Below are 24,609 nucleotides of genomic sequence, written 5' to 3'. Positions count from 1 at the left end.
AAACCTCAACCCTGGCCCCACTGCCTAGATACACATAACTACTGTTTACATTTTGTTTTAAAGCCTTCCTGGCTCTTTTCTGTGCCTATGTAAATGTGGTTTTAAATGATTTATCATAGAATGAATACAAACTAATTTAGAAAAACTAGAAAAGATACCTAAGTAAGAACACAGGGACAAAAGCCAAGTGTAATCCGACAACCACAGGTAACTCCCATTAACATTTGGTGTCTTTTTATTCAGAAACTCTGCAGGCATACCTCTGTGTGCACGACAGGGTTGGCTCTCTAAATGGATATTTTGGGGTTTTTTTAAAAAAAAAAAAAAGAAAAAATGGAATCACCCCATTTCTTACTGGCTGGCAACTGGCTTTTGGCACCTAGGAGTTCAACCATGAATATCTTTCTCCCTGATTCTGATACTTGTCTATTACGTGGATTTTCATGACTGCATTGGATTCCGATGCGTGAGCGTCCAGTTAATTAACTAGTCCCATCTTATTTCCAGTGTTTTATTTTATTTTATAAATTTGTTTATTTATTTTTGGGTCTTCGTTGCTGCTCACGGGCTTTCTCTAGTTGCGGCGAGCGGGGGCTACTCTTCGTTGCGGTGCACGGGCTTCTCATTGCGGTGGCTTCTCTTGTTGAGGAGCACAGGCTCTAGGGGTATGGGTTTCAGTAGTTGTGTCACGCGGGCTCAGTAGTTGTGGCTCACGGGCTCGAGAGCGCAGGCGCACGTTGTGGCACACGGGCTTAGCTGCTCCGTGGCATGTGGGATCTTCCCGGACCAGGGCTCGAACCCGTGTCCCCTGCATTGGCAGGCGGATTCTTAACCACTGCGCCACCCAGTGTTTTCACTGATGTAAACAACACTGCAGTGAACATCCTCAGTTCTTGTTCTTTGTACTATTCTGGATGCTGCCCTTGGGGTAAATTCCTAGAAGAGGGATTGTGGAGTCGGAGGCTGTGACCCCCCAAGGTGCACATACACGAGGCCCGGCACCAAAGCTCTGTAGAGGTGGCCTGAGTTGTGGAGATTCGAGAGTCCCCCCATGTCCACGGTCACCTGCTTGTCATCTGGCTCCTGCCCAGATGGTCATTTCCATGAGGGCAGGGACTTCGCCCTGCTCCCTGTGTCGTCCGCAGCACCTAGACCAGAGTCTGGCGCACAGTAGGTGATCAGCAGTTATTTGAGAATGGAAGGCCAGCCCCAGGGGACCTGGCAGAGACCGGGGGAGCCTCCGTGAGCGGGAGCAGGGGGTGAATCCTGCAGTGCCCGCCCTGAGAACTGGGGCAGCCCTGAGGTTCCCATCACCTGTTCCCACTCACCCCTGGCCTGTGGTCCAGCGAGGGCGAGGACCACGCAGGGAGCACAGGGACTCCAAGCACACGTGGCCACGGGGACAGGGGCTGAGCCTACAGAGATGCCTTCTAGGCAAAGCCCTGGGGACTCGCCTTCCCTCTGCCCTGTAGCCCTGTTGCCACTCAAGCCGGGCACCTGCCACCACCGGGCGGGCCCAGGGATACCTTTGTTTCCCTGTGCACTTGGGTCCACATAGACGCTGTGCCGCTGGGCTGGCCTCAGCCAGCTCCCCCCTCCTCAGGCAGGCAGGGGTCCTCCCTGGGCCCCCTTCCTCGGTCACAGGTCACAGCCTCCTCTCCTTGCCCCTACTCTGCTCCCCTCGCCTCCCCCAGAGCCAACCACCCTCATGTGTTTACTCTGGATCTTTCTGCCTGTGTGAGTTCTTGCAAAATGCTTAGTGTTGCTTTGTGTGCAGGTGTTTTTAATTTATGTAAATGAAGGTGCGTTCTAGATGGCTTTCTTTGTCCGCTGTTTTCACTTGGCCTGGGTTGTGAAGAGCCGTCCACGTCGCCCTGTGTGTGCGTGTGTGTACTCGGCTGCTCTACCTGCTGCAGAATTTCCTTGATGGGCGTCCCCCCCCCCCGCCCGCCCCACCCACCCCCAGGAAGCCTCGAGCTGCTCCTACCACAAAGCCTCCTTTAGGAACCCTTGGGGGGCTGCGGCATGATAATGTGTTTGGAATGTACACCGGGGGCACTGCTGGGTCAGAAGACAGGATGTACTTAACCTCACAAAGTATGCTGACCCGCCCAGGCCTTTAGGGGGCTGCCCTGGTCCCTCCAGGGGTCTAGCACGAGGTCCTGTGGTCAAGGCCTGTGGAGTCACTTGACAAGGAAATAGGCTTCCATCCTAAGAAACAGATCAACCCATCCTGAGATCCTCAGAGGTGCCCAGAGAGTCGTGTTGAATGCTGGATGGCACTACCGTCAAAACGTAGAAGCCGTCTCAGTTCCTGACGACTGGGGCACCGGTTCAGTGAATCACTGCACATCCTTAGGACAGATTCTCATGCAGCGATTCAAAATGGAGTTTCGAAGACAATTGAAGGACACAGGGGAATGCTTAGAAGGTCATGCTGAGCTTTTCAAAGGATGCAAGGAGTATGTCCAATGTGTCTCTAAAATTTAATTTAAAACAAAATTCAGGGACCGCCCAGACCCTTTCACAGTGCCTTTTTTTTTTTTCCCTTGGCCGCGCCGCCAGGCTTGTGGGATCTTAGCTCCCCGACCAGGGATTGAACCCCGGGCCCAAGGCAGTGAACGCACCAAGTCTTGACCACTGGAACGCCAAGGAATTCCCTTAATTTCTTCTTTATGTTTTCTTTATTCCCTAAATTTTCTTCGGTGAGGGCATTTAATACTTTTTGTAATCAGGAAAAATTAAACGTAAAGATAACAAGTACAAAACGTTACACAAGCCGAAGAAAAAGGCCTACACTGGGATTTGCTCACCTTCCCCTGGAGGACGGAGGCGAAACTACAGTTTGTGGAGGATTTGCCCTGACTCGTTTGTTTCCTTGATGGTGGGATTGTTCCCACTTGACGGATGTGGAAACAGAGGCGCAGGTGGCTTGTTCACCTGCTTGTCCAAGGTCCCCCAGAGGGCAGTGAGCCCGGGGGCTTGCCCCGGGCCCCAGGAGCCACCGTGGAGAAGCAAGGCCCCGCCAGCCAGGGTTCCGCTTTAGGAAAGTCGATCTGTTGCAAAGAAGAACCCACCGTAGTGCGTGACCAAGGCAAACACCAGAAATGCTTTTCAGTTACATGCTAGTTTGCGATTTTCCGGGTGGCCGATCCCACCGGCATCAGGAAATACAGGGAGTTTTTGACCAGATGGACTTTTCCCAGCCAGAGCCCTTGAAGGAAGGGAATGGTGGACCGAGGGGTGCGGCATTGTCCTCTCCTGCAGGCCCGTGGGACACTCGGGTCACCTGCGCAGGAAGGAGCAGCCAGCCTCCGGGGCCACACCCAGGCCCCCCAGGACGGGATGCCTAATTCAACCTTTCCGGCTTCCATCCCGACTCTGGTTTCCTCCTTCCTTCCCCTGGAAGCACCCCTAGAACCCCGGATCATCCCGTCGCCCCCTCTGGCGCTCAGTTTCCACACCTGTCAAATGGGACTCCAGATGCCTTGTCTGTTTCTTCCTGACTTATTTTTATTATCACGTGTAAGACACACATAAGAACACGGACGGGAATGTCCAGCTCAAAAGGTCATCAGAAAGAGAAGGGCCACGTCAGTGCCACCAGGGCAAGAAATAGAAAATAAAGACCCCTGAAGACCCCTGTGCTCTCCCCTCATTTCCTCCCCCTTCTCCCCAGAGACAACCCTCCCCAGAGTCCTCCAGGCGCCTACACTCCTGCATGTCCGGCTTCCTCGGCTCAGCACAGCTGCTGAGACGCATCCTTGGTGTTTCCTGTGCTGTGGCTTTTCCCCTTTTCCTTTTGTATCCTTGGATCCCATTCTATCTGATGCAGATACCCCAATTCCTGTACGCATTCCTATTGATGGGCATTTAGATCGTCTCCAGTCTGGGGCTCTCACTCTGCCTGGTTTTAGATTTAGTTTCTTCGAGCCGGAGGAGATGTGGGTGGAGCCCCTCCCCCATTTATTCCCTGAGAGTGGCCTGCCTGCCTCGGGCTGGGGCAGGAGGCGGGGGTTGGCACCAAGGCTGTCTCAGACTTTGTTGGTGAGCGACTCAGGAAAGGGGGATACACGCTTCCTGCCTCACACCTCACGGGGCAAGTCTGATGCCAGAGAGCTGGTCCGCTTCTTTGAACATCAGACCCTGAGGTGTCCCCTCTGGTACCTACCCTGATGAAGGAAGTGTCCTTCAGGACACAGCCCCACTCCTCCCCCCTCCAGCCTCCTGCACCCCGGGCATCACACCGGCCCTTTCCACTCCCTCCTAGCTCAGCACCTTCACACATGGTGTTTCCTCTTTCTGGAATACTCTTCCAGTTTCCCAATCACCTAGGTAACACCAGCACTTAAGATTGTAAGGAACCATTGGGGTTTGAATCACAACTCCTTAAGAACATAATGGAACTCATCGGGGCCTCAGTTTTGTCATCAGTAAAATGGGGATAACAGTCCTTCCATCTTAGGGCCACCAAGAAATTCCATGTCTTTAACCTTTGGACCAGCATGTAATGAGAACCACTGCATGCCAGGTGGTCTTGGGGGCCCTGGGGACTCAGTGGTCTCAGCAGCTCAGATGAGGGAAGAGGGGCTGGCGAGCGGTCCAGCTAGTGTTGATAGTGAGACCATCATCAGGGTCGGTCACTGTCATCTTTCTTGAGTCAGAGAAATGTCTTGGCCTCAGAGGCACCTTCTCTGAGCCCCCGTTCCAGTCAGGCCCACGGGTCCCTCTGGTGCCCAAATCTGTTGGTCACACTTGTGGTCGCCGCTGGCCCCAGCACTCAGCACAGAGCCTGATGGACTGTAGGTCCCCAAATACAACTGTTAAGTTAATGCATCAGAGAATGGCTTGCCGTCTTGCCGAGCCATGTGGCCTCTGAACCTCACCACAGGCCCAGATCTCACCCCCACTTCTCAGTTAAGCAGACTGAGGGCCTCAGAGGCGGAAAGTGGAAGACGATTCATGCAGACCCAGCACTGCTCCAAGCCCTTCCCACGGCGACCCTGTGAGCAGGGCCTGTTCTTATCCCCACTGTACAGATGAGGAAACTGAGGTGCAGGAGTAAGACTCTGGTGCAAGAAGCCACAGTCAGTGGAATTGGGACTTAGCCCAGGCAGGCAGGCTGCAAGACTGGATTTCTTCAGCACCATTCCTTTGATCTGTATTTCTGTTTTTGTGCCAGTACCATACTGTTTTGATTACTATAGCTTTGTAGTATAGTCTGAAGTCAGGGAGTCTGATTCCTCCAGCTCCGATTTTCTTTCTCAGGGTCACTTTGGGTATTCAGGGTCATTTGTGTTCCATACGAATTTTTAAATTTTTTGTTCTAGTTCTGTGAAAAATGCCATTGGTAATTTGATAGGAATTGCATCGAATCTGTAGATTGCCTTGGGTTCTTCAGTGCCATTCCTGATGCTTCCTAATTCGTAGCTACTGGGCTCTCCACCCTGGCAAACTGACGACAGAACTGTAATCGAGTCCTGACTCCATCTCCGGAGTCCCTGCTCTGGCCTGACCTTGCCCATCAGGACACTCCCCCAAGCTTCCTCCCGGCCACCTGGCCACAGTCTGTTCCCCAACCCTCAGCCAGAGTCATCACGTCATTCCTGGACTTTAAAATGGCCCATGTTCCCCCAAGAGAAGACCCTTCTTAAACTGGGTGTCCCAGCCGCACCTTACTCAGGGACGCCCCCTGCTGGGCTCAGACACCCTTCCCTCCCTTCGAAAAACACGCTGTCCTTGAATAGATAAAAGTCACTTTCTGTGCTTGCCCACACCGGGCACAGGTGTGATCCTCAAGATGCCACCATGAAGTCTCCACCTGGAAACAGGCTCCGACTGAGAGGAGGCTGAGACTCATGCGTCCCTCTCCCTACACTGCCTGTCCCTCCCGTGTCTGACCGGCCCTGGCTGGTCCATCACCCAATTCACATACCTGATTCATTTATTAAGCACCTACTGTGTGCCAGGCACTGCTGTAGGCACAGTGAGCAGGACAGATTCACGTCCCTGCCCTGGTGAAGCTGGGAGGAAACAGAGACAGTGCAGGAGGTGCACAGCACAATGCCAGTGGTTTTTTGTTTGTTTGTTTTGTTATTTAGTTATTTATTTTTGGCTGCGTTGCGTCTTCGTTGCTGCGCGTGGGCTTTCTCTAGTTGCAATGAGCAGGGGCTACTCTTTGTTGAGGTGCGCGGGCTTCTCATTGTGGTGGCTTCTCTTTTTGCGGAGCCCAGGCTCTAAGCGTGGAGGCTTCAGTAGTTGTGGCAAGCGGGCTTAGTTGCTCCGCAGCATGTGGGATCTTCCCAGACCAGTGCTCGAACCCGTGTCCCCTGCATTGGCAGGCAGGTTCTTAACCGTGGCGCCACCAGGGAAGCCCCAATGCTGGTGTTCTGGGCTGTGCCAAACGGCATGTGGGATCTTAGTTCCCCGACCAGGGATCAAACCCGTGCCCCCTGCAGTGGAAGCGTGGAGCCCTAACCACTGGACCGCCAGGGAATTCCAATGCCAGTGTGTTTTAGATGGAGATGAGCTGAGTGAAACAGTCAAGGAGGAGAGGGAGGTGCAAGTGGGGGAGGGGCGTGCCTTGAGCCTGAGCCTAACCCCACTCCCCCCACCCACCATCTGAGGCAAAGCTGGGGTGCACTAGCGGCTGGCACCCCCCTCTGGTGTAGAGCTCGCCCCTGCATTGTCTGCACGCAGGTTTACATACTCATCTGGGCTCCTGGGTTGGGGGTTGAGGGCAACTTCTCCCCAGTTCTAGGAGGCAGATCTTATAAGCCCCGCTGTACAGGTGGGGAAGTGGCCCCAGGGGGTCTGAAATTTGCTCCAAGTCATAGAAGCAGTAAAGGGCAGAGTCTGGATCAGGACCCCGGCTGTCTGACCCCAGAGCTTTAACCACCAGGCCGCAGGGCTCAACCTGCAATGACAGCCGGGCAGGGCTGGGGGCCGGGGATGAGACAGGTCTGTCTGAGCACAGTGGTCATTTGGGCAGCTGAGGACCCGTGGGGATCAGGCTCTCTCCTCTCTCGCTCTGGCCAGAGCCCTTCCTGCCTGCCTCCTGTAGCTGAGGTTGGCCGGCCCATGGTGGAGGCCGAGGCTGGTTCCATCTGCCCTCGCCCAGGATGGCCGCTGGGGGTGGGACATGGAGCCTCTAGGATGCCCCCCACCCCTGTTAGAGGGGTTGCCTGACATGGCCTGGAACCTCCTAGCAGGGACAAATTTAGGATTTGTTTTTGGCGGTGGGGGGGTAACGGAGAGGGTGCTGCATTCTGAGTGGCCACCCTGCCCCTGAGCTGGGCTTGTCGTGGTACATGCTTGTTCTCTCTTAGTCCTCAGGGCCCCTGTCCCCACGTTACAGAGGAGACTGAGGCCCCAGGAGGCCGAGTCTAGGCCTGGGGCAGGGCAGGGGGGCTCAGTGAGCAAAGGCGGGGGCCTACACGGGCCCCCATGCTTGGCCGGCTCTGGCCACATCCTGGCGGTCAGGGAAATCCCTACTGAAAAGCGATGCACGAGTCCCTGATCTCAGAGAAGGAAGAAATACGAGGAGTTGGCATAAAAACAGCTGGTATGGGGGAAAAAAAAAAAAGGCTTTTAAATTATGAACGTAAAATAATTAACAAGATAAAAAAAAACCAACAGTAAGCTTACTAAACTTTTGTTATCGGTTCATTACATTCAAAACCCATATAAGCAATTTATCTTAATAGCGTTAAGATGAACAATTTACTTCATCATTTTCCAACCACAGTTAAATTTTTAATAAGGGATTTCTTGACAGTTTACTTTCTTAAAAATCCCAACAGAACACAACAGGGTTTCTTCTAGAATTAGTAGTGTTTACCTACCACCACCAAAGTGGAAAGTCCCCTAAATAATAGGCCAAGTTACGGGATGGAAAGAGAGGGGAGAAGCCCCCGTCAGGTCGGGAGGTGGTCACTGATGGGACCATGTTCCGGTGCCTGACCGGTGTCTGCATCCTTGGCAATCAGCACAGCGCCGGGCGCACAGGTTGGGGAGGGCTTAGCAAACGTGGGCTGAAGGAGGGAGGGGACTTGGTGACTTGGGTAGTTAGGACCCCAGGCCCAGCTCCTCTGCCACATCACAGGATGTCAGCGTCCCATCAGGCCAAAGATGTCGGGCTGGGAGGGCAGGGGGATTTGCCTGCTTCGAGAACCAGTCCCCACCTTGTCTATCCCACTCTGTGTCAGTGAGTAGGCCCTGGGCGTCAAAGAGGATTTGAGATCCTCTGGCCTCAGGGGTTTCAAATTGTGCTGTGAAGGGGCCACAGGCCTGCCTCTCCCCCTGCAACCAGGGCAGCTCCCCAGATCCAGATCCCTTTATACCATTACCACTTGAATGATCATTTGCATAATAGTATGTTTAGTGTTTCTCCTCCCCTCTCAAGGTCAGGCTCTGGGAACTTGGCTATGGCCGTCTTGTCCATGCAGGACCCCCAGAACCGGCATGACGCTTGACCCATAGCAGGCACTCAAAGAATATCTGTCAAATGAGCAAATCACCACGTGGGTGATGTTTGAATAATGAACGGGCTCCACAGCTCAAAAACACACCAAAACCCACACACAGCCCAACCCTCTTGGTTTAGGTGGGTGCGCATGGGGGAGACCTGGTGTTTAGATTCAGGAGAAGCCGACTTTGAGTCCTAGTTCTGCTACTTTGGAGCTGTGAGACTGAGGGCAAATGACTTTACCTCAGTGAACCTCCATTCCCTCGGCTGTAAACCATAAAATATGAAGAAGGAAGGCAGGGACGTGTGGTTGATAATCTCCATGTGACAGGATTTCCACAAGGATTCAAGGAGATCATGACCTCAGAGTGTTTAGCACAGGGTCCAGTGAATACTAGGCACTTAACACATACTGGATCCCCCCTTTTGCCTTATTAGAAACCCGCCCTGCATGGCACTTTGTCAGAGTCAGAGATGGGATCAGCCTTGTATTGTTTGGAAGAAGAGGAGAGGAGTTGCTTGGCTTTGCTCTTTAGGTATGCATGCTAAATCTTAAGGCTAACCACTAAAAGGAGAGAAAATACATAAATCCTAAGATAGTAAATGGGGGAAATAGAATAAGAAACTCGATCTTTGCAAAAGGTCATAGGAAAAGGGAATGGATAGGCTGCAAAAAAAAAAAAAATCAGGACAAATAGAAAGCATGAAAAAACATAGGAAGAATAATTCCAAATAGATTAGTCATTACAATAAATGTAAACAGACTAAACTTCCTGTCAAAAGACAGAGATTTTCAGACTGAATTAAAAACAAAATCCAGGGCTTCCCTGGTGGCGCAGTGGTTGAGAGTCCACCTGCCGATGCAGGGGACACGGGTTCGTGCCCCAGTCTGGGAAGATCCCACATGCCACGGAGCGGCTGGGCCCGTGAGCCATGGCCACTGAGCCTGTGCATCCGGAGCCTGTGCTCCACAACGGGAGAGGCCACAGCAGTGAGAGGCCCGTGTACCACAAAAAAAAAAAATCCAAGAGACATACCTAAAACATAAAGACAGAAAGGATGAAAGCAAAAATGATGGCAAACACTAACCTAAAGAAAGCTGGTGTGTCTTTAATAATATCAGACACATGGACTTTAAGGCAAAAAGAAGAATAAGTTGGAAACAGTACCAAAAACAGAACACTGGTGCTCTTTCATCTCCCAAGTTCTGTCACTGAGGATTTCAACATTTTGGGTGCTGTCACCCAGGCCGAAAGCCGTGCAGGCACATTGACTCACACAGTGGGTACTCTCCAAATATAAGCCTTGTTCATTCTGAAGTCCGCCATGAACTAGGCCTTGACCTGAGTGCAGGGAATGCAGAAATGACTCAGATGGAGTCTCTACTCATGAAGACTCGCAGCCTAGACAAGGAGACAGATGCATTGAACCAGTGTGAGAAGGGTCTGAAAAGAGGATGCCTGTGATGTGTCGGTGAACAGGAGGCCAAAGAGAGCCTCCGGCAGAAAGCGATTGGAACATCCCAGAGAACTAGGGGGAAGATGGCATTCCAGGCAGAGGGCACAGCCTGTGCAAAGGCAGAGAGGCTAAGCAGAGCCTGGGGAGCGCATAGAACCCCAGACATCTCCCTGTGGCTGGAGTAGAGGAGAGGCCAGTGGGGCAGGTCCTGCAGAGCCTCTGACACCAGGCTGAGGGTCATAGGGAGCCATGGGAGGGCTGTGAGCAGGGATCTGGTAGGGTCTGAACTGCATCTTAGACAATTCTGACAGCTGATGTAGAGGAAAGAGGCTGGGGAAGAAACTGGAAGCCCAGAGGCAGGACAGTTGTTAATGATCATTATCAGCTGCATCAACAATTTAAAAATATGTATTATTGCCTGCTTGCCATGTCCCAAGCATTCATTATCTCGTCCAAGCCTCACAATAACCCTGCAGGACCTGCGAGGAAAGTGGGCTCAGAGACGTTAGGACACTCAGCCAGGTTCACACAGCTGGTCAACAGCAAAGGCGAGATTCAGACCCAGCCCTGACTCCACCCCCCACCCACTAGGCTACTCCCCAGTCACCCTGCAGAGAGGAGGAGGGAGAAAAGACTGGAATCCTGTTAAAAATAAAGGGACTCACTATTTTAAGCAATCCTACAGCACATCCTCAATAAAACCAGACTTCCCTTCTCAGCAACACCCCCGTCCTGCTTATTCCCAAGTGCATCATTCAAGTGGCTGGCGGGGGGACCCCACCCGCTGTGGGAGTGCCCCTGCATCTCCCTTCACACACCCCCTTCTCATCGCAACTGGGACAAAGCACGTGGAGCAGCCGCAGCCTCGGGCTCTGCCAGGACGCACCTTATGGCCATGGTGTGGTTTCAGTTGCTTTGTCCAGAGGATCAGGGAGACCTGGGCTGGACTCCCAGCTGCAGGCTTCCCACTTCCCCCGGGGAAGGTGAGCAGCCCTGCTGAGTCGCTTGACCTCACTGAGCCTCAGCTCCTGATCTCTGAAACGGGGCACGATGCTGGCCTGTGTGCTGCCCTGGTTCAAACCCCTCATCGAGTAACCTCGCTGAGTGGTTCCTTCTGTGAAAGTGAGCTAACAACACCCGCCCTGCAGGGCCGGTGGGGGACAAGCTGAGCTGACGGATGGGGACACCCAGCCCAGAGCCTGGCATTCATCACTGTAGCCCAGATGCCACCTGCAAGTGCCAAGCCTTGTGCTGAGCGAATCTCACCGATTACCTCGCATCCTCGAAACAGCGCTGCAGGGCTGACATTACAACGCCCTTCCACAGAGAATGGTCCTCCTCCATTTGCCCCTTCAGAACTCCTTTATCCCCGTTCAATAAATAAGCGATGGGCTTCCCTGGCGGCGCAGTGGTTGAGAGTCCGCCTGCCGATGCAGGGGACACGGGTTCGTGCCCCGGTCCGGGAAGATCCCACAGGCCGCGGAGCGGCTGGGCCCGTGAGCCATGGCCGCTGAGCCTGCGCGTCCGGAGCCTGCGCTCCGCGGCGGGAGAGGCCACAACAGTGAGAGGCCCGCGTACCACAAACAAAAAATAAATAAATAAGCATGGATGGATGAGTGTGAGACATTTGGGCTGGGTCCAAGGGAGTGAGCAGGGGTTTTCGAGGTGGATGAAAAGGGAAGGGAATTCTGAGCAGAGGAAAGAGTGTATGCAAAGGCGGAGTGCCTGTGAGATAGCGCCAAGAAGTTGATACTGGCTGAAATGTAGCCAGAGTGAGGGCTGCAAGTGAGGGGAGCCTACAGGCCAGGCCAAGCGGGCCTTCCAAGGCAGGCTGAATTTCCTTGGAGGGCACTGGGGAGCCACGGAGGGCTCTAGAGGAAAGCAGAGGCAGGGCCAGCTCTGGGTGTGGCAAGGCCCTGGAGATGAACTTGAGGGGAGAGACTGGAGGCCAGGCAGTTTGAGGCCTGAGCTGGACCGTGGGGACAGAGAAGATGAGACATTCAAAAGGATTAGAACCGGCAGGCTTGCTGGCTGACCAACCCTAACAAGGGGAGGCCGTGGACGATGCAGGGGGCTCTAGGCTGCAGGCCCGCTTTCGACTGGGAAGGCAGGCTGGAGGGGCCGCGCTGAGAACAGGGACCCCGGGAGGAGCGGGGGCAGAGTGGGGCATGCAGATGGGTTTGCTGGGAACTGGGGAGCCCCCGGAACTACATGTGACTCAGACCAGGCAAGGGGGCGACTCCAACACCTGGGCCAGCAATCCCTTTGTTCTCAATTTGTCCGTCCAAACCCTCAAGTCTGACCTTCAGACTTCATTCTCTCCCTAGCGATTAGTAATGCCTGGATCATTACTTCATTCTCTCCCTAGCGATTAGTAATGCCTGGATCCTCTTATTATTATTACCACTATTATTATTATTAGAAACAGCAACTAGAGGCCTGCTTGGTGCTTTGCCAGCGTTTCCCGGGGCAGTGATGAAAGGCAGCCTGTGAGAAGGGTTCTCGGGTTATTATATTTGGGAAACTCAAGAGTCGAGCAAAGCAAAGGGGCCTGTTTGATCAGGAAAGCTTTTCGTTGTGCTGTTTAGAACCTCACGGGATGGACAGGCAGCAAGAGAACACGGTGGGAAGCGAGGGGTGGGAGGCGAGGGGCTGGGCTCTTCCCGGGGTCCCTCAGAGGAGGAAACCAAGGCTCCAGCGGCCCACGCAGCAGAGCTGCGGCTCCAGGGCCCGAGGGCTGTCAGGCCAAGGCTCTCCGGCGCCCCCTTCTTCTCACCGCACACAGGCACGGCCGCATGGGCCACACCGCCGGCAGGCTGCAGAGACCCCAGGCCAGCCCTCGTGATCCTCGTCCAGTTCTAAAGATTAGCCCGTGTTCGCTGCCAGAAATGAGAGGAGGCGGAAGCATGTTAAGGAAAATAAAAAACTGACCTTGTCAGGGCTTCCCTGGTGGCGCAGTGGTTGAGAGTCCGCCTGCCGATGCAGGGGACACGGGTTCGTGCCCCGGTCCGGGAAGATCCCACATGCCGCGGAGCGGCTGGGCCCGTGAGCCATGGCCGCTGAGCCTGCGCGTGCGGAGCCTGTGCTCCACCGCGGGAGAGGCCACAACAGTGAGAGGCCCGCATATTGCAAAAAAACAAAAACAAACAACAACAACAAAAAACTGACCTTGGCAATTCCATCTCAACATCAGAAAGGAGGTGTAGCCCCGGGGAGGGATTCTAGGTGGCCACGGAAGTCAGGTTTTAGAAGCATACCCATGATATGGGAAAACGCTCAGAATATACTGTTATTGAGGGGAAATGCAGGACCTGCTGCCGAGGGCGTGGACTGTGAAACACACATCGGACCCCCGAAGACTTAGTGTGAAAAGAGAGTAAAATATCTCATTTGTAAGTTTCCCTCTTGGTTACATGTTGAAATCATAGTATTTTGGACCTATTGGGCTAATCAATTATTAAAATTGGTTTCATCTGTCTTGGTTTTTTTTTTTAATGTAGCCTCTAGGAAATTTAAAATTAAACAGGTAACTGGTGTCGTATTTCTGTTGGATCGCGCTGGCAGAAATGGTGGCTGTTATTGTCTTATGATGATAACTGTACCAGGAATATTATTTTCCTTATGCTGGGTGCCTCCCAGGTAGAGTCTTTTCTTAAAGTTTTTACAGTGTTTTTCTACTTAAAAATAATTTTGGGGACTTCCCTGGCGGTCCAGTGGTTAAAGCTCTGCACTTCCACTTCAGGGGCACGGGTTCGACCCCTGGTCAGGGAACTAGGATCCCACATACCGCGCAGCACGGCCAAAAAAAAAAAAGTAATTTTTGTTCATTAAAGAAAAAAATAACTTGAGTTAAAATTGCCCAGAATCCTCATCCGCTGGAGTTCACCACTAAGAAGTGGTTAGGGCATTTCCTTGCAGTCTTTTCTCGGTGCATAGACGCAGATACCTAATTCCTCAGCTGCTTTTTTTAGTTCTACAAAGTGACAAGCACACAGTATGCTACCTAGAGTTCACCATTATCCCCTTAATATTATAATGCAAGTGTTTCCATGGCGTTAACTAGGCTTCAGAAACGCTATCTGATGGCTGCATGGTCTTCTGTGCCTCAGTGTACCTGGCTCAGTGATCAGTGGGGAGAATCTGGTAAGATTCTGCCTTCCATGCCCAGCCCAACACTGCCCCTTCTGTGGTGCATCAGCCTCAGCCCTGAGAGGTGGCAGCCAAGTTCAAGGATTAAGAGGCACGACTCTGGAGCCAGACAAGTTCGGTCCAATCCCAGATCTGCCATCCCCTCCTGTGCATCCCTGGGCAAGTCACTGCACCTCTCTGTGCCTCCATCTCCTCCCGCTTAGATGGAGATAATTCTTAATCCCTCATGTGAAACCCTTGAGGCTCGGTGAGTTTGGGCCCCTGATATTAGAAAGGTATTAATATACAGCATAGATTTTTACAGCACCCCCAGTTGATCTTACACCCCTTATCAAATCTGGGTGTGTTTCTAGCGTGGAATCTTTGAATAGTCACGTGAGTGGGATCAATAAAAGCTTTAAACAGCTTCACAGGAGTTCTGACCAGGTTTGGTGCCAAAGTTATGAGAAATGTGGTTCTCAGAGCTCTGTGGATTTCAGAGTTGTGTGTATTGAAGAAGCACCTATCTCACAGGGCAGTTTGGAGGATTGAGTTGTCAGCTCTAAAGCACTTAGAACAGCGTCTGGCACCCAGGAAGTGCCCGATGCATCTTAGCTGCTGGTATAACTATTTTGAATCTTTTTTTTTTTTTTTTGGCCATGCCACACGGCTTGTGGGATTTTAGTTCCCCAACCAGGGATCGAACCCAGGCCCTCCACAGGGAGTGCGCAGAGTCCTAACTACTGGACGGCCAGGGAGTTCCCTATTTTTAATCTTTTTGATTGAGGTGTAATTTACATAGAATAAAATGCCTCTCATGTGATGGGTACAGTTTGGGGAGTTTGGTTTTCTTTTTAATATTTATTTATTTGGCCCCATCAGGTCTTAGTTGCGGCATGCGGGCTCTTCGTCGCGGCACGCGGGCTTCTCTCTAGCTGTAATGCGCCGCGGGCTTAGTTGGCGCGCGGGCTTATTTGCCCCACGGCATGTGGGATCTTATTTCCCCTACCAGCGATCGAATCCACATCCCCTGCATTGGAAGGTGGATTCTTAACCACTGGGCCGCCAGGGAAGTCCCCAGTCTGGGGAGTTTTGACAGTTACACTCACCCTTGTAGGCACCACCCCAACTAGGGACATTCCTATCGGCCCGGAAAGTTCTCTCGTGCCCCTTCCCAGACTGGCCTCCCCCTGCCCCAACACACACACACACACACACACACACACACACACACACACGCGCGCGCGCGCGCGCTTGTGGAATGGACAGGGTCCTACGGCATGTGCTCCTTGGCATCTGCCTGCTTTTGCTCAACCTGACGCCCATGAGATCCATCCAAGTCATTGTGTGGAAAGTTCATTCCTCGTCATTGCTGAGCCATAGTGTTCCATCCTACAGACACAGAGCGTGGGCCCTTCACCTGCTGCCGGACGCTGGGTCATTTCCGGCTTAGGCTGTAATGAACACAGATGCTGCAAGCACCCGTCACAGGCCTTTGGATGGATATCTGCTGTCATTTCTCTTGGGGAAATACTCGGGCATAGAATGGCCGGGTCCTGTGTAACTAACTCTCTGTTTAACTTTATAAGAAACCATCAAACTGCTTTCCACAGTGAGCTCATGGTCTTACAGCAAAGGTGGAGAGACGGGGAGGCTCGGCACCCTCACCAGCACTCAAAACTCTGTGATCCAGACACAGAGAACAGACGCGTGGTTGCCAAGGGGGAGGGGGGAGGGGGGAGGGTTGGAGTGGGAGTTTGGGATTAGCAGATGCAAAGTATTATATATAGAATGGATAAACAACAAGGTCTTACCGTAGAGCACAGAGAACTATATTCAATATCCTGTGATAAACCGTCATGGAAAAGAATGTGAAAAAGAATGTGTATATATATTCTTTTTCATATATGAATATGTACATATATTTTCATATATGTACAACTGAATCACTTTGCTTTACATTAGAAATGAACATTAAATCAACTATACTTTAGGGACTCCCCTGGCGGTCCAGTGGTTAGGAGTCCGTGCTTCCACCGCAGGGGATTCGGGTTCGATCCCTGGTTAGGGAACTAAGATCCTGCAAACCACAGGGCGCAGCCGATAAATAAATAAATGAATAAACTATACTTTAATAAAATAAAAATTTTAAAAACCCTCTGTGGTCGACTCCGTTAGTATCAGTATCACTGATGGTGTCGCCCCTTCCCGACCCCAGGTGATCCGGACGGACACATTCAAACACCTGCGGCACCTGGAGATCCTGCAGCTGAGTAAGAACCTGGTGCGCAAGATCGAGGTGGGAGCCTTCAACGGGCTGCCCAGCCTCAACACCCTGGAGCTGTTCGACAACCGGCTGACGACAGTGCCCACGCAGGCCTTCGAGTACCTGTCCAAGCTGCGGGAGCTCTGGCTGCGGAACAACCCCATCGAGAGCATCCCGTCGTACGCCTTCAACCGCGTGCCCTCGCTGCGCCGCCTCGACCTGGGCGAGCTCAAGCGGCTGGAGTACATCTCCGAGGCAGCCTTCGAGGGCCTGGTGAACCTGCGCTACCTCAACCTGGGCATGTGCAACCTCAAGGACATCCCCAACCTGACGGCCCTGGTGCGCCTGGAGGAGCTGGAGCTGTCGGGCAACCGGCTGGACCTGATCCGCCCGGGCTCCTTCCAGGGCCTGACCAGCCTGCGCAAGCTGTGGCTGATGCACGCCCAGGTGGCCACCATCGAGCGCAACGCCTTCGACGACCTCAAGTCGCTGGAGGAGCTCAACCTGTCCCACAACAACCTGATGTCGCTGCCCCACGACCTCTTCACGCCCCTGCACCGCCTCGAGCGCGTCCACCTGAACCACAACCCCTGGCACTGCAACTGCGACGTGCTCTGGCTGAGCTGGTGGCTCAAGGAGACGGTGCCCAGCAACACGACGTGCTGCGCGCGCTGCCACGCACCCGCCGGCCTCAAGGGGCGCTACATCGGCGAGCTGGACCAGTCGCACTTCACCTGCTACGCGCCCGTCATCGTGGAGCCGCCCACGGACCTCAACGTCACCGAGGGCATGGCCGCCGAGCTCAAGTGCCGCACGGGCACGTCCATGACCTCCGTCAACTGGCTGACGCCCAACGGCACCCTCATGACCCACGGCTCCTACCGCGTGCGCATCTCTGTCTTGCACGACGGCACGCTCAACTTCACCAACGTCACCGTGCAGGACACGGGCCAGTACACCTGCATGGTGACGAACTCGGCCGGCAACACCACCGCCTCGGCCACGCTCAACGTCTCGGCCGTGGACCCCGTGGCGGCTGGAGGCGCCGGGGGCGGCGGGGGCGGCCCCGGGGTCGGGGGCGGCGGCGGGGGCAGCGGCGGCTACACCTACTTCACCACGGTGACGGTGGAGACCCTGGAAACGCAGCCCGGGGAGGAGGCCCTGCAGCCGCGGGGGACCGAGAAGGAGCCGCCGGGGCCCACGACGGACGGCGCTTGGGGCGGGGGCCGGCCGGGGGAGGCGGCCGGCCCGGCCTCGTCGTCCACCACGGCGCCCGCCCCGCGCTCCTCGCGCCCCACGGAGAAGGCGTTCACGGTGCCCATAACGGACGTGACGGAGAACGCCCTCAAGGACCTGGACGACGTCATGAAGACCACCAAGATCATCATCGGCTGCTTCGTGGCCATCACGTTCATGGCCGCCGTGATGCTCGTGGCCTTCTACAAGCTGCGCAAGCAGCACCAGCTCCACAAGCACCACGGGCCCACGCGCACAGTGGAGATCATCAACGTGGAGGACGAGCTGCCCGCCGCCTCCGCCGTGTCCGTGGCCGCCGCCGCCGCTGTGGCCGGCGGGGGCGGCGTGGGCGGGGACAGCCACCTGGCCCTGCCCGCCCTGGAGCGCGACCACATCAACCACCACCACTACGTGGCGGCCGCCTTCAAGGCGCACTACAGCAGCAACCCCAGTGGCGGGAGCTGCGGGGGCAAGGGTCCGCCCGGCCTCAACTCCATCCACGAACCTCTGCTCTTCAAGAGCGGTTCCAAGGAGAACGTGCAAGAGACGCAGATCTGAAGCCTCCGGCCTGCCGGGCAGGGGGGCACCCCGGGGCGGGGGCCGGACCGGGACCCTGCCCCCAGCCCCAGCCCCGCACAGGGGAGGTCGGGGCAGGCAGCTCGGAGCCCCACCCGCGTCCGCACCCCGGGGCATCTTGCCCCAGCGAGGACAGTGCGGGGCTCCGGGAATGGAACCCCCGGGGTTCCGGCCTCGCCCCCCTCCCCGGTCGCGGGAGGGGACGCAGGACGGGAGTGGCCGGAACCCTCCGCTTTTCCTCCTCGCTCTCCCGACCAACTTCTCCCGGCCCTCCGCCTTCCGGGGGAGAGAGGAGCTTTTTTCAGGGGTGTCCTCTCCCCTCACGCCCAACAGCCCTCCTTTTACGATTCAGTTTTTGCAGTTTGACGCCTGTCCCCACCCCACCCCCAGCCCCGCCCTCTAAACTGAAGAGACAGCCACGTGGTCAGAGCCTCCCGAGCCCCTGGCCCTGCCCTGGGGGAGTCCATTCCCGGCCCCTGGTCCCCATTGGCCGGGGGCGGGGCGGCCTCAGCCCGCCCCCCACCGTTGCCCCCAGCCCTCTCCTGCCCCACAGACTCTTTTGATACTGAAGGGAGGTTTGCGTCAACGACTACCTGCTCTGTAATTACTTTAAAAAAAAAAAAACACGGAAAAAGTAAAAAAAAAAAAAATTTTTTTTTTTTTGGTTATGAAAGCATGGAGGAGAGAGAAAAGAAAGGGAACATGGGTGGGCAGTAGAATGAGAAGATGGAAAACTCCAGGCCCCATCTGGAAGATCAGTGGGAGAGCCGGCACCTCTGAGTGGTCTTAGGCCCCTACCCTTTCACCTCCGAGGCCCTAGAGAGCGGCTTGGTCACCCAGCACGCCTGGCATTTGTGTTTATTCTGCCTGCACCCCTTTTGAGGCATGTACTAGGGTCCTCTCCCCCAACCTCCCACCTCACAGCAGAAACCTAGGGGGCCTGGGGCTTCCGTGGTAGCACGGTGGTTGAGGGTCCGCCTGCCGATGCAGGGGACACGGGTTCGTGCCCCGGTCCGGGAGGATCCCACGTGCCGCGGAGCGGCTGGGCCCGTGAGCCATGGCCGCTGGGCCTGCGCATCCGAAGCCTGTGCTCCGCAGCGGGAGAGGCCACAGCAGTGAGAGGCCGCATACCGCAAAAAAATAAAAGAAAGAAAAAAGAGAAGAAACCTAGGGGGCCTATCTCCTGGGGCTGCCCTTACAAGGTACCACAGACTGGGTGGCTCAGAACGACAGAAATTTAGTGTCTCAGTTCTAGAGTCCAAGGTCAAGGTGTGGGCAGGGCCGCGCTCCCTCTAGAACCTGTAGGGGAGGGTCCTTCTCTGCCTCTTCCAGCTTCTGGTCGCCTCAGATGTACCTTGACTGGTGGCAGTGTCACCCCAGTCTCCACAGGGCATTCTCCCTTGTCTCCACAGCACCTTCCCTCTGTGCATGTGTGTCTCTGTGTCCAAATTTCCCCTCTTTATAAGTCATATTGGATTAGGAACCACCCTACTCCAGTACAACCTCATCCTGGTCATCTGCAAAGACCCTATTTCCAAATAAGGTCACATTCACAGGTCGTGGAGGTGAGGACGCAATTCATCCCATCTCAGAGCCAAACCAGAGGGGTCCCATTCAAGACACTGCCGCGGGCTTCCCTGGTGGTGCAGTGGTTGAGAGTCTGCCTGCCGATGCAGGGGACACGGGTTCGTGCCCCGGTCCGGGAAGATCCCACATGCTGCGGAGTGGCTGGGCCCGTGAGCCGTGGCCGCTGAGCCTGCACATCCGGAGCCTGTGCTCCGCAACGGGAGAAGCCACAGCAGTGAGAGGCCCGCATACCACAAAAAAAAAAAAAAAAGAAAAAAAAAGACACTGCCGCGCGGAGAAAGCGGGTCACGTCGAAGGGGGGGCGAGGAGTGAGCTGGGGGAGGGGTGCGGCAGCTGGGGCCAGCGGAGCAGGAGGGGCTGCACTTTTGTCTTGTTAACTCAGCAGCAGGAGGCAGAGCCCAGGCCCAGGAAGTGGAGGGGGGGCTACACTGCAGCTCAGGAAGGCAGCTCACACGCAGAGCCCTCGGAGAGACAAAAGCCAGCGAGTGGGAGCAAATGCCAGCAAATGCCAGCGATCGGCTAGGCCACGGGGCAGGTGCTGGTACGGCTGGGGCAGCCCAAGGTACCAGCGTTGCCGCCTCCAGAGGGCCAGGTCCCCGCCCCAGGGCCGCCGCTTCGTGCTGTCTAGACAGACAGAGGCCAGTGGAAGCAGGATGAGGCACTGCTCTGGGCAGACACAGCTGCGGGCACACAGGGCTGGGCCCCCGGGAGCAGCTCTCGTCTCAGCCCCATCCTCCCCTCGGCCCAGACTGGCCCGCGTACAGGGCAGGCCTGGCGCATGCGCAGGACGGCCAGGCCCTTTGGAGTCCACGACTGAAGGTGGAGCGGGCAGGAAGCCCCCACGACCCCACCGGGGCCCTGTGTCCTCTGAGAGGGCCTGGACCGTGTCCATGCGCCTGGCCCTGCGCCTCCTCCCTGCCTGTTTCTGCCCCACAGCATCTTATCTCCCCCCACCGCCCCCATCTGGAGCTCTTAAAGCAAATTCTTGCCTTATCACCCGTGGCAGCTGCCTCTGCAGCGACGTGTCTGGGGTCCCTGGCCCTATCTGTCTGGCTTGTCTGCTTGGGACTCTCCTCTAGTGCGACGCCTGGCTCCCCCTCGCTCCCGCTTTCATGCTCTCTTTCTCTCTCGTCCTCTTTCAGGGCCCCCAGATCCTGGTTGCCATGGTATCACTGCAGCGAGTACCAGGTGGTGGTGGGGGGCAGGGAGCCGACACTGCCGCAGTCTCCGCCATTTCCGATGCCAGGCACCCGCGAGGCACCGTGGCTGGGGCTCACTGGGGGGGCACTCGGCGCCTCCACAGGCCTCGCAGGCTTCTCCTTGGCCATGGGAGGTGGGGAGAGCGGAGGGATGGGCATGGGAGTGAGAATATAAGGGGGCGAAAGAGGGGTGGCTGGTGGCATCGTGGCCGGGGGAGGGGAGGATAAAAGGTGAGAAGTCAAGGTGAACAGAAGGATGATCAGGCTGGAGGGAGGGAGGTTCGAGGAGGGGCCGGGGGAAGGGACCCCTCCATGGGAGCTGGTGGGGTTGGGGGCCCACTGAGGCTAGGATGAGCCGAACTCCAGCTCCTGCAGTCTTGTGGGGAGAGGGTCATGACCAGGCCAGGCCTCCCTCGGACCTTGGGGGAAATGAGGGCCTGGCTGGAGACAGAATGGCAGCCAGCCCAGAGGAGTCAGGGGCGGCAGCTGGAGGGATGGAGATGCGGGAAAAGGTGGAGAGACAGCGATGGGAGTGAGAGAGATCTGAGATGGAGACAGAACCAAGGGAGGAAAACACTGGAGGAGGAATGCTGACAAACACGGGTGCCAAGGCACGGGGGGGGGGGGCGGGGGGGCGGGGGGGGAGCGGCCGCAGGGTGGGGACTGGAAACACAGGAGCAAGGGGACAGACAGAGCCCAGAGTCCCCCGTCACCATCTCCTCTCTCTTGCTCCCAACCCTCTCTACCCCAACCCAAGCAGGATGCAGTTTCCATGGCAACCTGGCCGGCCAGAAAGGGGGGCAGGGGACTGCAGAGGAAATTTTCCACATCAGCAGGAAGAGGATGTGATGCAGAGAAGGAATGGGCTGGATACATGGGGGGGGGGGTGCCGCACAGGGCCCTGGAACCCCAAAACATCTCGCCCACTGCCTCCTGGGATTCTCATCCTGCCCCCAGGTGGCACCCCCCACACCCCCACCTCTGGGCCATAGCGGGGGAGGGGGAGGGTTCCAGAGAAGCTCAAGGGTCAAATGTCCAAAGTTCAGCCGCTGCCCAAACCTCGTGTGTGGGGTGAGGTGGGGGGATGGGAGGCAGCAAGAAGCTGCGGAGCTCAGACCGCAGGCCGCCAAATCCGCGGGCATGGCTCTCAACACGGTCCCGAGGAAGGTGGGGGTACTGGGCTACGGCCGCCTCGGTGAGTCCTTGACTGTCTGGGGCTTCTTCCCCAGGCCCCTTTCTAGAGCCCCAGAATCCCCTGTCCTCCACAAACATACTTTTCTTCTGTGTCTTTATCTGTGGCTCGGCTGCCTCTGGCTGACTAAGTGTCTTCCACTCCTCACCGCGGGGCTCCAGCCCCCTCAGGATCTCCGTCCTCCCCTCTCCGAGTCTCTGCCCCCCACCTAAGTTTTTGTGTCCCCCGACTCTGGGTCAATGTACTCCCTCCCTCACCTCTGTCATTCCCTCTCCGGGCCTCTGTCCCCCTCTCTCCAGGTCTCTGTCCCCCTCTCTCTGGGTCTCTGTGCCCCTCTCTCTGAGTCTCTTTCCCTCTCCCCAGGACAGTCCCTGGTCTCCCACTTGCTGACTCAGGGACCAGAACTGGGCCTAGAACTTGTTTTTGTCTGGAATCGTGACCCAGGACGAATGGCGGGGAGTGTGCCCCCTACCCTTCAGCTCCAGAACCTTGCTGCCCTCGGGGAGAGGTCAGTGACCTCGCTGTGAGAGAATGGGACTCTCTGAAGCTCCTGTTCTGGCCTCCCTTAGGTGCTGTGTGCTCTCACGTGATTCCCTTACCCTCTCTGGACCTTGGTTCGCCCAAATGTGAAATAGGACAAGCCTCTGTCTTATTTCCCTTCCCAGGCCAGGGCGAAGAGTGACAGGCCTCCATAGACTCTGGGAATCTGGGGAGGGGAGGTCTGATGCCTCTTCAAGGTCCTCGCTGCCTCTCTCCCCTCTCCCAGGCACCCTGACCTTGTGGTGGAAGTGGCCCATCCCAAAATAATCCACGAATCTGGGGCAGAAATCCTGCGCTATGCCAATCTCCTGGTGAGCTCTGTGTCTTCTGCCTTGGCATCACCCCGCCCTAAAGTGGGATCCATCTCTTGCCCTCAGCCCCTCCCTACCTTCATCTGCCCCAGGTGGGATCCCCCTCAGCCCTGGCTGACCAGGCCACAGAGCGGCAGCTCCTGGAGGCCTCGCATTGCTGGGGCCACGCTGTGTTCGTGGCCCGGGGGGCCCTCTGGGGCACTGAGGACATCGCCAGATTGGACGAAGCCGGGGGCCTCCAGGTGAGGGCCTGCTGGGCTCCCTGGGAACCGGAGGGGGCCAACAGAGACCCCCAGTCCCCCCGACTCTGGCTCTCACTTCCAGAGCCTCCGTGTCACCATGGCCACACACCCTGATGGCTTCCGGCTTGAGGGACCCCTGGCTACGGCGCACAGCACTGGGCCTCGCACTGTGCTCTATGAAGGCCCTGTCCGCGGGCTCTGCCCCCTTGCCCCCCGAAACTCCAACACCATGGCTGCTGCTGCCCTGGCCGCCCCCAGCCTGGGCTTCGACCGTGTGATCGGGGTGCTTGTGGCCGATTTCAGGTGAGCGAAGCTGAGCGGGGGTCTGGGCTGGGGCCAGGCCAGCCGGACTGACCACCCTGCTTGCCCCAGCCTCAAGGACATGCATGTGGTGGATGTGGAGCTGAGCGGACCCCCGGGCCCCAAAGGCCGAAGCTTTGCTGTGCACACCCACAGAGAGAACCCCAGCGAGCCAGGCGCTGTCACCGGTTCTGCCACCATCACCACCTTCTGGCGCAGCCTCCTGGGTGCGGCCACGCTCCTCCCCGGCGCTCCTCTCCCCAAGCCCTGGGCTCTTGTGCTCTGCAGAGCTTGGGTCTCAGGCTCTCTGAGTCTGCAGTTCTGATTCTGTCTCTATCGATTCATCTTTATTCCTGAGTCTCCTTAACCTTCTACTACACGACGCTGAATCTTTATAGATCTCTATCTCTGTCCAAGTCTCCTCTCTCTGAGCCTCTGTGTCCCCCTCTCTCTGGGCCGCTAGCATGTGAGTCTCTGTCTACCCCCCAGGTCTCCGTTCCTCTATCTCTGGAATTTGGTCCCTCTCTCTGGGTCTCAGTCCCTCCCTCTAGGTCTCCACCTTGGTCTGTCCCTTCTTCCAAGTGTCTGTCACTCCTTATCTCTCTGTCTCAGCCTTTCATTCCCCGTATCTCCTCCGCAGGCTGCTGCCACCTGCCCTCCAAGCCGGGGATCCATCTCTGCTAAGAAGCCTCCTCCTTCCCAAGAGGACATCCTCATCTCATTATTTACCTCCCACCGCCACCGTCCCGCTGCTGCCTCAGTATCCCCAGACCTCCCTCCTGTCTCAGTAAATATTGGAGACGCTTCTCCCTGCATAGTCTGGTGTCTGATCACTTGTTTCCCTTCTGTGACGCCACGCTTTGTCTTCACACTAGGCATGATGTCATCACAGGGAGCGGGCATACAGAGTAGCAACACCCCTGGAAGCTATCGCGAGAGCCTAGTCACTACATTTCCCATAATCCTTCGAGTAGCAGGGGGCGTGGAAGTGTGCGAAGGAGAGGGTCGCCTCAGGGCACATTTCCGGGACTCACCGCGGGGGCCGACGGAAGTTGTAGTCCCGCGTTCTCGGGGGCGACAGCGAACTTCCGGGCCACGCCGCCCGGG

General features: G+C 56.1%; 2 protein-coding genes across 3 annotated transcripts in view; both read left to right on the top strand.

Moving 5' to 3' along the window:
• Nucleotides 1-18,260, top strand: part of LRRC4B (leucine rich repeat containing 4B) — a 38,970-nt gene extending 20,710 nt beyond the window's left edge. The window contains exon 3 of the mRNA XM_033845666.2: nt 16,272-18,260. Coding sequence (XP_033701557.1) covers nt 16,272-18,113 — 1,842 coding nt within the window. The 3' untranslated portion in view covers nt 18,114-18,260. The remainder of the gene's footprint in view (nt 1-16,271) is intronic.
• A 2,693-nt stretch (nt 18,261-20,953) lies between these two features.
• Nucleotides 20,954-24,319, top strand: ASPDH (aspartate dehydrogenase domain containing). Of its 2 annotated transcripts, none has more exons than XM_033845610.2 (8): nt 20,954-21,051; nt 21,678-22,112; nt 22,473-22,617; nt 22,876-22,960; nt 23,053-23,202; nt 23,285-23,505; nt 23,575-23,729; nt 24,143-24,319. In XM_033845610.2, exons 2-8 carry the CDS (start codon nt 21,779-21,781, stop codon nt 24,184-24,186), a joined length of 1,134 nt encoding a protein of 377 aa, XP_033701501.1. In that variant the 5' UTR covers nt 20,954-21,051; nt 21,678-21,778; the 3' UTR covers nt 24,187-24,319. The 2 variants fall into 2 exon arrangements, with proteins under 2 accessions (XP_033701501.1, XP_033701503.1); XM_033845612.2 differs by having other exon boundaries at nt 20,960-21,051; nt 21,678-21,874.
• The last annotated feature ends 290 nt before the right edge of the window (nt 24,320-24,609 follow it).

Source organism: Tursiops truncatus, chromosome 19 (assembly GCF_011762595.2).
Source record: "Tursiops truncatus isolate mTurTru1 chromosome 19, mTurTru1.mat.Y, whole genome shotgun sequence".
Lineage (NCBI taxonomy): Eukaryota > Metazoa > Chordata > Mammalia > Artiodactyla > Delphinidae > Tursiops > Tursiops truncatus.
The sequence above is the reverse complement of the archived record's forward strand: the minus strand, read 5'-3'. Positions and strand labels throughout refer to the sequence as shown.

Bases quoted from the DNA above. Each gene is read 5' to 3' on its own strand.
- ASPDH (XM_033845610.2), top strand. From the start codon at position 21,779: ATGGGCTGGATACATGGGGGGGGGGGTGCCGCACAGGGCCCTGGAACC. The intron at 22,618-22,875 runs GTCAGTGACCTC...CCCCTCTCCCAG, and splicing joins CTTGCTGCCCTCGGGGAGAG to GCACCCTGACCTTGTGGTGG. The intron at 22,961-23,052 runs GTGAGCTCTGTG...CATCTGCCCCAG, and splicing joins TGCGCTATGCCAATCTCCTG to GTGGGATCCCCCTCAGCCCT.